At 38.1% G+C, this 12,991-nt stretch overlaps 2 protein-coding genes across 2 annotated transcripts; one reads left to right on the forward strand and one right to left on the reverse strand.

The window, feature by feature from the left end:
- The first annotated feature begins 2,066 nt into the window (after positions 1-2,066).
- LOC134082210 (uncharacterized) lies at positions 2,067-5,387 on the forward strand. The gene is made up of 5 exons (XM_062537862.1): positions 2,067-2,186; positions 2,598-2,729; positions 3,068-3,101; positions 3,403-3,459; positions 4,870-5,387. The coding sequence occupies exons 1-5, from the start codon at positions 2,094-2,096 to the stop codon at positions 5,220-5,222; spliced, it is 669 nt and encodes a 222-aa protein (XP_062393846.1). The 5' UTR covers positions 2,067-2,093; the 3' UTR covers positions 5,223-5,387.
- Positions 5,388-8,417: 3,030 nt separating this feature from the next.
- Positions 8,418-12,468, reverse strand: rnf183 (ring finger protein 183). The gene is made up of 2 exons (XM_062539640.1): positions 12,219-12,468; positions 8,418-11,306 (listed from the first exon to the last, which is right to left on the reverse strand). Exon 2 carries the CDS (start codon positions 11,213-11,215, stop codon positions 10,238-10,240), a length of 978 nt encoding a protein of 325 aa, XP_062395624.1. The 5' UTR covers positions 11,216-11,306; positions 12,219-12,468; the 3' UTR covers positions 8,418-10,237.
- Between the last annotated feature and the right edge of the window lie 523 nt (positions 12,469-12,991).

The following is a 12,991-nucleotide window of genomic DNA, read 5'->3' on the forward strand; positions in this document are numbered from 1 at the left end:
AATGGTTCTGTGTCATCCTTTTTGGGGGTACATTCCCACCAAGTTTCATGTATTTCAGTCTTTCAGTGTCCTGGGAATTGTTGACACAAAATTACAGAAAAATAAAACAATCTGATACTTCAAAATGAAAATACAATGAGTAATAGGAATGTATTGATAGGGGAAAGACAGAATAGAGGTCTGATAGACACGTCTGTTGAGTGGTGCAGCCTGAATCATGGAAGATATGGAGGCAATAGGCTACTCTCCTATTAATTCCTTGACGTTAGATACAGACTGGACTCAAAGAACACTGAGGCTCTTCACAATAAAGGGCAAAACCAGCTCTACTTCTGGCATCTAAGATGACTGCAACAAGATGCTGCAGATGTTCTCCCAATCTATAGTGACATTTTGTACACAACGCTATGCAGGGGATGTAGTGAAGGAAGTTAACAGACTCAACAGGCTTATTAAGACAGCCAGCTCTATAGGGGTAAGATTCAGTTGTAATATTAGAGGTGCTGGCATAGAGAATGATCATCCCCTAAATTATATATACTGTATGTCTGTTGAGCTGAAGAGCACCTCTCATCCCCTAAAATTTAAATGATATGCCTGTTGAGCTGAAGAGCACCTCTCATCCCCTAAATGATATGCCTGTTGAGCTGAACATTTTAATGCTATTTTCACTTTTATGTGTGTTCATGATGACAGTCAAATTTGCTTCGAAATGCTCAATTTGTAATGAAGGCCTGGCCTTCTGGCTCTCTAAATTGAATGGACAAAAGGAAACACCAAGCAGAAAATGAACACATGCTCTAGATTTAAGCAAGTCTAAGCCACAAGAGGCCATCAATTTGAATAAATTGGGTGTAAGGGGACTTCTTCTGAATTCGGGATGTCAGTTTGTGAGTATGCAAACTAAAAATAGTATCAGGCTTGTGCTACACTGTTGCAGGATGCAAGAAACTAAAGCTGTACGATGAACTTGTTGCTATTCTAGTTGTGGTTAGAGAAACTGGGGTTGTTAATTCCATTCACCCCACGCCACCCTTGGGTTAGTTCCACTGACATTTTAGGCTAGCTAATATAACCTGCCACCACACCACTGCAGACCGCCATGCCTTACAATGACTAGTCCAATCAACCATGCTGAAATAGGCCTACATTCTATGTGTTGTTCTTGCTAGTTTCTTCTACCATGTATTCCATGTTTATTGAGGCTATGTCTATGTTTTAGTACTGTTACTAATACTTTATGCATAGACTATCTGTATAGTAGAACTGGAGTTGGACAACATGAATCCATGATGGGTACTCACCATCATAACCTTTTCTTTCACAAAATCTTGAACATTCTTCTGAAATATAAGGGAAACCCATGCCATGTTTTACTAATTACTCCCTCATTGTCAGAGGCACCTGCCATGAGAATTTGACTACACACAAATACATGGCCATGATCTAACATCGTAACAAAAGTATACACCATGACAAAATGTCACTTTTATAGGTAGGCCTACAGTATCTGGTTAAAGATGTTAACCTGTACAGTTGTCAATTTCAGAAAAATCCAACCTACATAGCCTACATAGCCTAGCCTCACCTGAAATGAAACTTCACATTGTGAAATTGTTGTTTACTTTAGTGGCACAGTGATTCATGTTACATCACAAGGAGGCACACTTCTGTTTTTTTTTTTAAAGTAGATGCTTGAAAGGGGAAGTTTTGAAAGAGTGTCTGCACTTTGGGAGAGCACCTTACCCCTCTCTTTCTCTTTCTCTCTCTTAGCATAATGACATCATTGTGATTTCTGTCTCTGTTATCTGACATTCCATTGTACTTACATTAGACCAAACAGACAAAATGTTAAAGGGACTAATAGTATGATCACACATATGGTCACTTCAGGTCACAGGTATTAGGTCACAGGTGTTTTCGAAATTCATAGTCACATACTTCACTTTTACCTGTACTTTCCTTTCCAGTGACCACTAAGACACACACACACACACACACACATTCACAGAGAGAGAGAGAGAGAGAGAGAGAGAGAGCAAGAGAGCAAGAGAGAGGCAGAAAAGTCCAGTCCTAATGAACGACTTTCGTACATGAATGGGGGAAAACCCTATATGATACTCTCACGTCTCTCTAAAGAGAAGCCAGAGCTGTCTTTCACACGTTACACTACAATACACAACAAGGTAGGTGCCTGTGGCAATACAGCATATTCCTGATTGTAATTATTTTTTTTATTTGTAATAAATAATACATTGTATTCTTTATGATAAAATAGTACATTTAGTCACCCGTAAAAGCAAATTTAAGCTGATAGAGGGGATTTGGGATGTATTTTTGCCATTTCACAATGGTATAATGTAGGCCTCTTCAAAAGACTAATGTATTCAACAAGTTGGCCTATTTGCTCTCACTCTCCGATACCTGATATTTTGCTAGGTAGAATTTTATTTATTTTGTGTTTTTATTGAAGTAAATAGTCACCAGATAGATACACCAGACATTTTGGGCAAGCTTAAAGGGTGGGCATTCATCGGATGCTTGACCAAACACCTTTACAGCTACTACAATATGTTGTGCATTTGTTTTTTCATTAGATGGCTAATCAAAGCCCCTGGAGATTTCAGGCTCTTGTCATTTGGTGTGGAATCCTTACTGTTACCATGGTGATCCTGGCAGGTTTCATTATTAACATGAGTCAGACCAGACATGTTCCCACCAGTCCTCCAGTAAGTAATATTAAACTCACTGTATTAAATCATTTAATCACAAACCTAAACAGTGGATATAAATACTTATATCATTCCATGACATTAACTAATTTGATTTCATGTTCTCCACTTGACTGTTGGTGTTGTTATGCATCCAAATCCACTTAGAATTCTGAATATCTTTCATATTTAAGAACAACATGAAATGTCAGTGTTTAAGAACAGTTGATATGCATCACATTTAAAAATGCAGGCTATTTATTGCTGTCCAGCAAGATGCCATGGGCATTGCTCTCTAGTACATGAGGAAATGAATACAATGTGGCACTTCTGACTGTCTAATTTGTTTCTCGTAGTTTGCCGATATGTTCTCCGGCGTGCCACCATCTGGTAGGCTATGTTTGTTTTGATTTTTCATTGCCTGTAAATAATGAATAATGACAGATTTGCCGAGTTAATTTTTGTTTTGGTGTCAAAAATGTCTGCATATATCAAGCCAGAACCATCATTGATTAATGTTTAATAGGTCAGGGTCATACTCAATTCTTTTAGCTCACTGTGTGGAGTCTAGACAGACAGGTTTTTTTTTTCCTGTAGTAGTCTTTTCAAAAGTGCAAGTATATCACACCAAAATGTGCTGATGTAGAGAATGTTGAAACAGAAAGTAAAACAAAAATCTGTTTTCTTTCAGATACCCCTCTGCCTTCAGCACACATGACACATAACACTTACATCCATATGATCATGGGTATGTGGTGTTTTTTCACTTCACTATTCAGTTTCATGTTGGCGTAATACAGTGGGGAGCACATGTATTTGATACCATGCTAAAGTTGCCTAAAAAGAGGAATATAAAATCATCATACAATAGCCCCACATCATCACATACCCTTCACCATAGCTAGAGATTGGAATGGTGTTTTTCCAGTTAGCCTATTAGCCTGTTTGATTTGCATTGAGCTCAATGAGCATCAAACAGGCTAATAGGCGAACTTTAAAAAACACCATGCCAATCTCTAGCTATGGTGAAGGGTATGTGATGATGTGGGGCTATTCTAATTCCAAAGGCCAAGGGAACTTTATCAGGATGCATAATGTCCTGGATCCATGAAATAGCTGGCCTTTAAAAATAAAAACATATAAAAAATCCTCCAATCAAATACTTATGCCACCTAGCATTTAAGGAAGAACATGTATCTACTTACGATACATTCTTCAATCACAAAGAAAATTGGTGTTCTTAACATTTTGATTTGTACTCATTTTTTTTAATTAAGGCATTAAGATCAATTGTCAAATGATGATTTTATGTTTTTAGGCAACTTTAGCGTGGTATCAAATACATGTGCTCCCCACTGTCATATACTGTAATTGTCAGTAGTCTGAGTTATAAGAAATGCCTAGTGCACATGAGTGTGGTTGGAATGTAGACTTCACCCATGTTGACCTGTAATGCTTGCTGATTAGAGTTTGTCAGTAAAACTACAACTAATCCTGTGTCAAGACCATCAGTTGCCTTGCAACACACAAAATATGATGACAAGTACACAAATATTTGTAGTAAAGGTTCTACTTAGAATCTTTGCCTAAAACAGATCTCCAAATGTTCTGCTTTACAGTTTTAAAGATTTTTGGAAATTATATTAGAGAGATGGTTCTATATGGTTGTATAAGGAAGTCCTGGGGGCTTTGGGGAAATCCTGTAAAGGTGTTTTCCTTTCAGTACGCATTCTGATTATTTATTATTTATAAATATTCATTAAGGCATTAGTTCTTATTTTTGACCTTTAAATGAAATGAAAGTTGCAAGGTTCCTAAAACCCTTCTTCCAAAGTGATTCAGGCAGCATGCTGTAAAATGATTGTCACAATAGTTCAGCTAGTTGTTTTGAGTGACAGTAAGTAATACTGATTATAGTTTTGGTATCTTAAAGACATCGTACAGATAATAACTGCCTCAAAGTAATTTTGGACGAAATAGCATAAGATCACCTCATGAGCCGAGCTGACTCTTCAGAGAAGGATTTTTTTCACACAGAAATGTGCTGTTTTATATATTCATTCAATGTGGACTTGAAGACTGAAGTCGACGCATACAGTACATTTAACACCCCACAACCATTTTTACAGCTAATCATTTCTCTTTATTGTCTTTGAAGGTGGTGAGAAGACATGGAAGACTAACTCAATGAACACCACACTGAAGCTTCAGGATAACTCGGTGACAATCCTGTTGAGGGGCCTGTATCTGTTCTATGGTCAAGTCACCTTCACGGGTGAAGAGGGTACAGTCAATCTGTTTGTAGAGCGGACAAATTTTACACAACAGAGAGGAATCAGTAAAGCTGTGAAGGCACCTGGTAAGGGTGACAGCTGTGTGACCATAACCGGTGTGCATGAATTCAACAAAGGTGACAAAGTGAAACTGAATGTAACTACAAAATCATCTTTAATGGAGGATGCTGAAAAGACATACTGGGGCCTTTTCTTGCTGCATCAAATTAAGAAGTAAATTATCTGTTTTCTTGAACTATTTTCCACCAACACTTTGTGTTAAAATGCTAGTGAAGCCCCCTCATTATTTTGATGTGCATGGATAGATACAAAAACACATGTTTTATGGAAAAGAAATAAAAATTAGGAGTATGGAAATTAAACTCAGAATAGTAATAAACCTAAGTGCAATATAATATAATAGGACCATCATTTTTAAAGTGAATGTTTATTTTTATATTTATATATATTCATGTACAAGTTTCTGATGTTGAAATAAAAAAAAAGATATATTTTATTTCTGATGCTTTTGAATTATCTGATCAAATATCATGCGACGTGTTGTGATTATGACAATGATGAGGTTGATGATGACAGCTGTAGACAGTGAACTAACAGAATGCAAGGACAGATTTTGCTCTATATAGAAATTTCACTATTCAAAAAATATTTTTACATAATACAAAAGCTTTAAAGTCAAAGTTATTGTTTTAACTAGACAGGATTAACTGCTGCACACCTTCCTTAGATGGTGAATAGTCATAGATCATCTAGTCATCACACTGTGTAGGAAGCCTATCAAATTGCTTCCAAAATCAATAGAAAAACAGCAGCCAAGGCTTGAGTGTGTCTTTATGGGACAGAAGAATATATTAGTGGTAAATATTGTGGGAAAATAGGATTAATCTGAAATTATTAAAATCACCCCCATATTAAATATGCAGGTGGGTCTCAAAAAAATGTGAATATTGTGGAGAAGTTTGTTTTCAAGTGAGTATTTCATATCTGTATGCTAGAATCAATCAAATTTATGTTTGTTGTTTTAATCTTGATGATTCCTATATGCAGCAGCATGTCAGTCGGAATTGTGCGATCATTGGTCCAAGCTACCAAGATAAAGCGTTCCCTCCGTCAACTTTCGGTTTCAACCAAGTTCTTTCATTCTCATAGAGCTCAATGCAATTCAAGCCAGCTAATAGGCTAACTGAAATAAAACCATACCAATCTCGGTGAAGGGTATGTGCTGATGTGGGGTTATTTTAACTCCAAATAAAAGGCCAAGGGGACTTTATCAGGGTGCATAGACATGTCCTTGACATTTAATAACTGGCAATTTAAAAAATAAAACAAATAAAAATATGCTAGCCTCTGGGAATTTTAACACATAACATAGGCGTTCCAATACTTATGACCCCTGTATTTGAAGGAAAACATCTATTCATTTACGATACATTATTATTATTATTATTATTTATTTTTTTTGAGGCCAATAAGATACATTTCCAAAAGATGATTTTATATAGTCAACTTTAGCATGTGTTCCAATAGGCTACTTTTGGAGGGGACTGTAGTCTAGTTGAAAATGTGAAAGTTTGAAAATTGAAAGTGATACGCAGGACTACGTAGTATACCCACTTAAAAAGCATCACCATCTCAGTATATACCCACTTAAAATTGGGCAAGGATACATACTGTATTAGCATTCGGGGTTGATCACAGTATACCCACTACAGCTGACTAGAATACGCTACTGATTACTACTACTACTACTACTATACTACAACTACTACTACTATTATTACTAAAAACAGTCAAAAAACTGTCTCTGGCTAAAATATTACATGTGTTTTTTTTAGCTAAAAACATCTGCTAATACATTTTTAACTTATATTACTTGAGTGAAATAAATACTGAAGCCAAGACAAGAGTGACTGTTGCAAATGTCTCAGTGTCCATGCAGTGTCTGTCTCCTTGGCGACAGATTACTCTTATCTGATTGGTTGTTGCCAGTTGTCTGTTGCTCTGTGTCTCACCTGGTTGCCCGTTGCCGGCAACATTGGCCTAAAAGTTGCCCCGTGTATATCATCCTTAAGAGGTGATGCGCCGCATCATCAGTGATTGACGTCTACTAAAAGTGAGTGTGTGAGTGAGAAGGACATCTCATCTCTCATATCCATTTCTCCCATAGACTGTATATAGTCTATGATTTCTCCTTCATTCCTCCATCCTAGAGACATCTCAGAGAAGAAGGATGTTTTGTCTGTTCTCGCTACAGGATTCACATTTAGTTGCTCTGATTGGTTAGGTCTATCCAATTGTATGCAGAAGCATGTTTCCCCTGTATGAAAAACCTCCCACAATTATGTCCCAGTACTAGTGCAGTACCAGACTCAAATTCTGAATTAAATGTAAAAAATAAAATGAAATAAAAGAGCTTAATCAATAACCAAATTACAGTGATGGGGACATTATATGTGTATGTGTATGTGTATGTGTATGTGTATGTGTGCGTGGGGGGGGGGGGGGGGGGGGGGGGTTATGTTTGTGTTCCAGAAGGTCCCGGAAGGCTATATTTGGACTTTCCTGCCACAGATTGTTCTCCCCGGTCTGACTCCAGGTAGACCATTCTAATTTCACTATCTGGTTACGAGTGCTCTGCCTCTGTAGGTTACTGCTTTTTGCCTTGGCTTCTTTGTGACATTGTATGCTGAATGTTTTAGCCGCTCTACTGTATACTGTAGCTAACTCAATTGGATTGGATTGGATTTTAAATCACATGGTGTCTTCATCTGGAATTAAGGCCAACATACAAGCTTCTTCAGTGCCATCAAATTGCATGTGGCCTGGAGTCCTGGAAATCGTTTCTGGGTTTTTGAAAAAAAAAGAAAAAAAAAGAAAGAAACCTTGACACCTACATGACCGCCACTAGCGCTGTGGCGGTTAAAATTAGAAAGTGAATGTTACATAAGTGAACTCATCTAATTCTGCACTTTCACACTTATTTGGATTGTCATGTCTGAAATCAAAAAGGGCAATGTAATACAGACAGGTTTCTACAGTGTTTTTTGAGAAAAGGGGATTTCCTTTTGAAGAAAAGTAACTGAAAAGATAACCACGATTACCCATTTGTCATGATCTGGGCTTTCCCCAACCTGCAAAGAAGGTGAGAGGTGGGTGCATGAACTTCCTGTTTTTGCTGAGTCAGCCTCTCGAACACGTTTCACGTTTGTGTTCAGTGATTGCAATATGAATTACTTTATGACTCAAAATGAAAGATGTTGCATGAAAACACAGCATGATAGAGAATCTGTGTTATCTGCATACCATCAAAATAAATATATGATGTTATAAAAGCTAACTACAAATGCATAGGCCCACTTAAAAATATTTAGGCTATATACAAAAACATAATTCTTTAATTGTCAGATTTACAACATTTTCTTTCATCAAAATGGCAAGGCCAAACGATCTCATCTCAGGTAAATTATGGAAATACACAGTTTACTGTCAGACATAACCAAATAGCCAAATCCCCCACCCTCCCCCAGACACACACACAAACAAAAGTGAAATGCCATTTCCCTTCATGTTTTACAACAGTAGCCTATCTGATGATTATTTACAGAGAAAGTTCTGGACAAACTACTACAATGTAAAACCCTATATTGACTTTTCTCAACGTACCGAACAAAACATATTGGATAGGCCTAGGTAGATAGATCGATTGCACAGTATACTCATTTGGAGATACTGTATCGTGCCTTTTTCAATGAACCTCATGGGAAAATAAAGTTAAAACTAGAATGACACTCAGCATGGTGCATATCTCCACCAAGTGTCTCAGATTTGTTACAGAACCTCTGCCAAAGAGGATTTTCACCGTTGTTTTTTGTTAGGTTGTTCGCTTTGTTAGCACTGCAAAAACTGCTTATAAAATTAACCAAGTGTTTTAATCTTACATCAAGATTAAAACATTTTAAAAAGCCTAGTTGGAAGACTTAAAATAAGTCTTCTTAAAAGTCTAAAAGTCTTCTTAAATTGTCAAAATTATCGTTTGAGAGAGTGCTAGATAAGTCTTTTCATACTAAAAACCATATCAAATGGATTTTTGATCTTAATATAAGATAATACCACTTGGTTAGATCATGTTTTGCAGTTCAGAGTTAGGCAATGGGCCAAGAATGGACCCAGGAAATGGTGGTGCTGATCCACATCAAAGAACACCTACTGTAAATGAAACTGTCATAGCTTACACAAAGTTAAAATTATGTTCAGTATGCAAATTGATTTTGCTATGCATATTTTTAGGTGCACCCCATGGACATTTCTAGTGTTACCCTGCACTTGTGTCAGGAGAGCTGGGACATGCAGGAAATTAGAAGCTACATGTAGATATTTTTTTAAACATCATGAAAGAAATAAGTAGCCCGTTTTGCTGTCACTCACAAGAGAAGTAGCCTACAGTAAACTGCACGTCAGTGACAGTAAATAGTGATTTGGTAGAGTTCTATCATGATCTGTTAAAAATCGTTGATCTATCCTATCTTCCATGGTGTGAAAACAACAACATACTGTAAGTTATTTTTACTTTACTGACAATACAGAGAATGGAGTCCCTGACATTGCAGATTTGCGCCCAGAGCGGCTGGTATTGCACAATGTACAGTAACCCTGTTTTTTCAGCATTGAACATTGATGAACTGACAGAGGAAAGTGTGATTGTGAAATGATACACAGACATTCACCATAGACATTCTCCAGAGATTTGTAAGAATCTTTACTGAAAGTGTTTTTTTTTTCACATCTTCTGGAAATGGCCCTCATGTTCATCTTCATGTTGCTGAATTCATTGGGCATCAAGAAGTACTATATACAAAACACTTTTTACTTAAGTGTATGAGAGAATAATTCCCACACTGATAACACAAAATCTCAAGAAATCATAAAGGATTACTGATTACTGTTTGATTGTAAAGGTGATGGCAAATAGCATCATGCAGTAGTAGTGCACTTCACCAAAAAGTACGCTTAATTATGCTAGCTCATCATTAGTTAAATGTAGACCTCTCTTAAAAATATCTCTGTGGCATTATACGGAACTTATAAGAAATACAAATTTATAACCTCTCACATGCATTTCTACGACATTCAGATTGAGATTAATTGATTTGTTTGATTGCGTTATTCTGGAAAATGTTCAACATACAATGTTGTCCTTTAATTACTGTAGTTTTTCACAGATACCACAGATTGTCAAGGGGGTCCGCCTGGAGCTGGTTGCCCAGGGAGGGGATTTGTATTGTTTCCAGGAGGGGGCCGGACCCCTCCAGTATGGGTCACGCGAGGGATGATCACAAAGACTAGCACGCCCACTAGCATTAGTGCCACAGTGACAGCAATGATCACTCCCACTGCTGCGTAGTAGCATTGGTTGGAACGGAAGACACGACGCATGTGACTATGCATTCTGTTAGGGGGCCGGCCCACATCCACGCTGGTCACTGGACTTGTGACGCCTGACTCCACCAAGGCCAGAGAGCGACTGTTACTCACTGTCTCTGGCTTCTTCAGTGTCTTGGTGGTTGGATCCTGGTGTGGTAATTTGCTTTTCAGCTCCAGTTTGCCCTTATTACGTTTGAAGCGCACTGACAGTGCTCTCTGCATCTCAGGTGGAAGCTTCTGGAACACATCCTGGTTGTTAACCAGCTGTGGAAGATCACGACCATGTGGTAGTTGTGTGACTTCACGGCACACAGGGCAAGAGAGCTCCTTGAGCTCTGGAGAGTTCACATTGATTCGAGCGAGACACTCTAGGCAGAAAGTATGGCCACAGGGGAGAAGCTTGGGTGTTTTGAACACATTGTCATAGCTACAGAAACAAATAGGACACTCTGTGTCTCCTAAGTCATCAGTAGGGGACGCTGGTGACCTATGCTGATCACCATGGTTACTGTCTCGCCTGCGTGCCTCCTCACTTCTCCCACGCTCTCTCCTCACGTGTCCATTCTCCCTCTCTCTCTCCCGGTGTCTTCCCCTGCTTCTGCCCAGATGTTGAGAGTCAGTGCTACGGCTCCTTTGGGGTTCTCTGTCTCTGTGATGTCTCCTCTCTGGCTTACGGTTTTGCGGCTGGCTGCTCTTGCCCTTCTGCTCCTGCTGTGGCTTTGAGTGTGTGGTTTTGGCTTTGGAACCTCTGCTCCCCTCTTTCCTGTGATGATTGGGATCTTCACTCATTATGGAATCAACAAATGGACAGGAGTATTGAAGAACCGTTGGAGTGGATGGAGTTTGTAAATAGAACCTTCAGGTGTTTTATCTTGACATTCTGCAAAACAATGTATCATACAAAAACGTATTATCATCATCATAGGACACTTGTTTATATTGGAACTGATTCCATTCATTAGAGCATGATAACTTTTTCACCATGAGGGATATTCTGCTTCAAGTATTACAAACATTATGTCCTTTGTCATTGACTACAACAATAATAAACTAGCTTTGTTTTTTAAAAAAATGTCCAATAACTGGAGTAAGTCCATTTCTCAGAAAGTTTGTAGAAATGTTGGCCCAATACTTCGATACTAAAGTAGTTAGTGTTGGTCTTGGCAGCATGATTCTTCTGCCTCAGGTTCTTTTAAATTTGACGTCCAATCTTTGAGTTGGATATTTCAAATGCAAAACGTCCTCTGCCTTTGAACTGCTTTCTGTTTTTTGTTGCTTCAGCTCCAGATAACCTAAATCCTGTCGCAGTATTTCCTGTCACAATGCAGAACTCATAGCTCTGTCAGAGATTACATGCTCTACTCATCCTAATTAGTTTGTAAATGAATGTGTATTTTGGTAAATATATATTGGATTTGAGAATAGACTATTATTTTACTTTTTGAACAAGCTTAACTGCAAACAACATAATATTTTGTTTTCACAAACTTTGTACAGGGTTTACAGACATTCTCTTCTTCTGTTTTCATTTGCCATGGATATAAACACACACACACACACACACACACACACACACACACACACACACACACACACACACCATGAGTCAGCACTGTGATGCTTGTCAACATTCTTGTAGTTAATCAACAGGTAGAATATTAGCACAGAAATTCTTACATATTCCCAGAATTGCATGATAAATTGTACTGGGTGATGAGACCTTTTAGCTTCAAATTGTCACTGTCCAGTATATGGTGAAAACAAGCATGCTGTAGGAACTGTATGCACTCACTTGTTGAAATGTCTTGATTTGAAGAAGGCAGCGCAAGGTTGTTAGTGTCCTGTGTAAGGATAGCAAACAAAAGTGTTCCACAGCATATTCCATACAAGCCGATATAAGAATGTCATAGTTTAAGGATAACCAAAAAATATTCCAAATATGTAGCTAATGTAGGCAAAAACAAATCCATGTTTCTTCACGCATTCTTATGTTTTCTTTCTCATCTGTGGCTCTTAACTAGTTCATTTCCTCACTGCAGAAGTCCTCCTCCCACCCCTCTTTTCTGGTCAAACCTGTCCGACCAGTCTTGGTAGCATTTTACACAGTTTCGTGGGAGAAAGAGCCGTCATGCGGCTATTCAAAACAATGTCACCAGCATGTGTTATCATTCCATCATTCCATTGCATATTTGAATATCTGAATATGCTTTGCAATACTGGTAACAATACACTACAGTCCTGACACTAAGTAAATGGGTTAGCTTCCTGACAATGATAAAAGTTGAGAAATTACAAACAAGCCACATAACGACACAAGTTCCCATGTGTCCCAGTGTTCATCTGGTCTTTGTCATGAGATTCTCAGCACACTTTGAGTGTGACTCGATAAGCAACAATGCAGGCTCATTTGATGTAGGACAGGGAAGAGTAGAGGCTGATACAGAATATCACACACAACTGGAGACACCAGGGATAGTAGGGGTTGATATGGAAAACTACAGAGAGCTGGAAAAACCAGGTGCATACCTGACATACCAGGAAGTAAAGAGTTTTGTTCCTCTTTCC

This window comes from Sardina pilchardus, chromosome 6 (assembly GCF_963854185.1).
Source record: "Sardina pilchardus chromosome 6, fSarPil1.1, whole genome shotgun sequence".
In the NCBI taxonomy this organism is placed as follows: Eukaryota; Metazoa; Chordata; class Actinopteri; order Clupeiformes; family Clupeidae; genus Sardina; species Sardina pilchardus.

What these genes read in the sequence shown, in the direction of transcription:
- LOC134082210 (XM_062537862.1), top strand. Translation starts at nt 2,094, where the DNA reads ATGAATGGGGGAAAACCCTATATGATACTCTCACGTCTCTCTAAAGAG. An exon ending in ACACTACAATACACAACAAG is followed by an intron (nt 2,187 to 2,597) that starts GTAGGTGCCTGT and finishes TTTTTTCATTAG; the next exon opens with ATGGCTAATCAAAGCCCCTG. An exon ending in CTCCGGCGTGCCACCATCTG is followed by an intron (nt 3,102 to 3,402) that starts GTAGGCTATGTT and finishes GTTTTCTTTCAG; the next exon opens with ATACCCCTCTGCCTTCAGCA.
- rnf183 (XM_062539640.1), bottom strand. Translation starts at nt 11,215, where the DNA reads ATGAGTGAAGATCCCAATCATCACAGGAAAGAGGGGAGCAGAGGTTCC.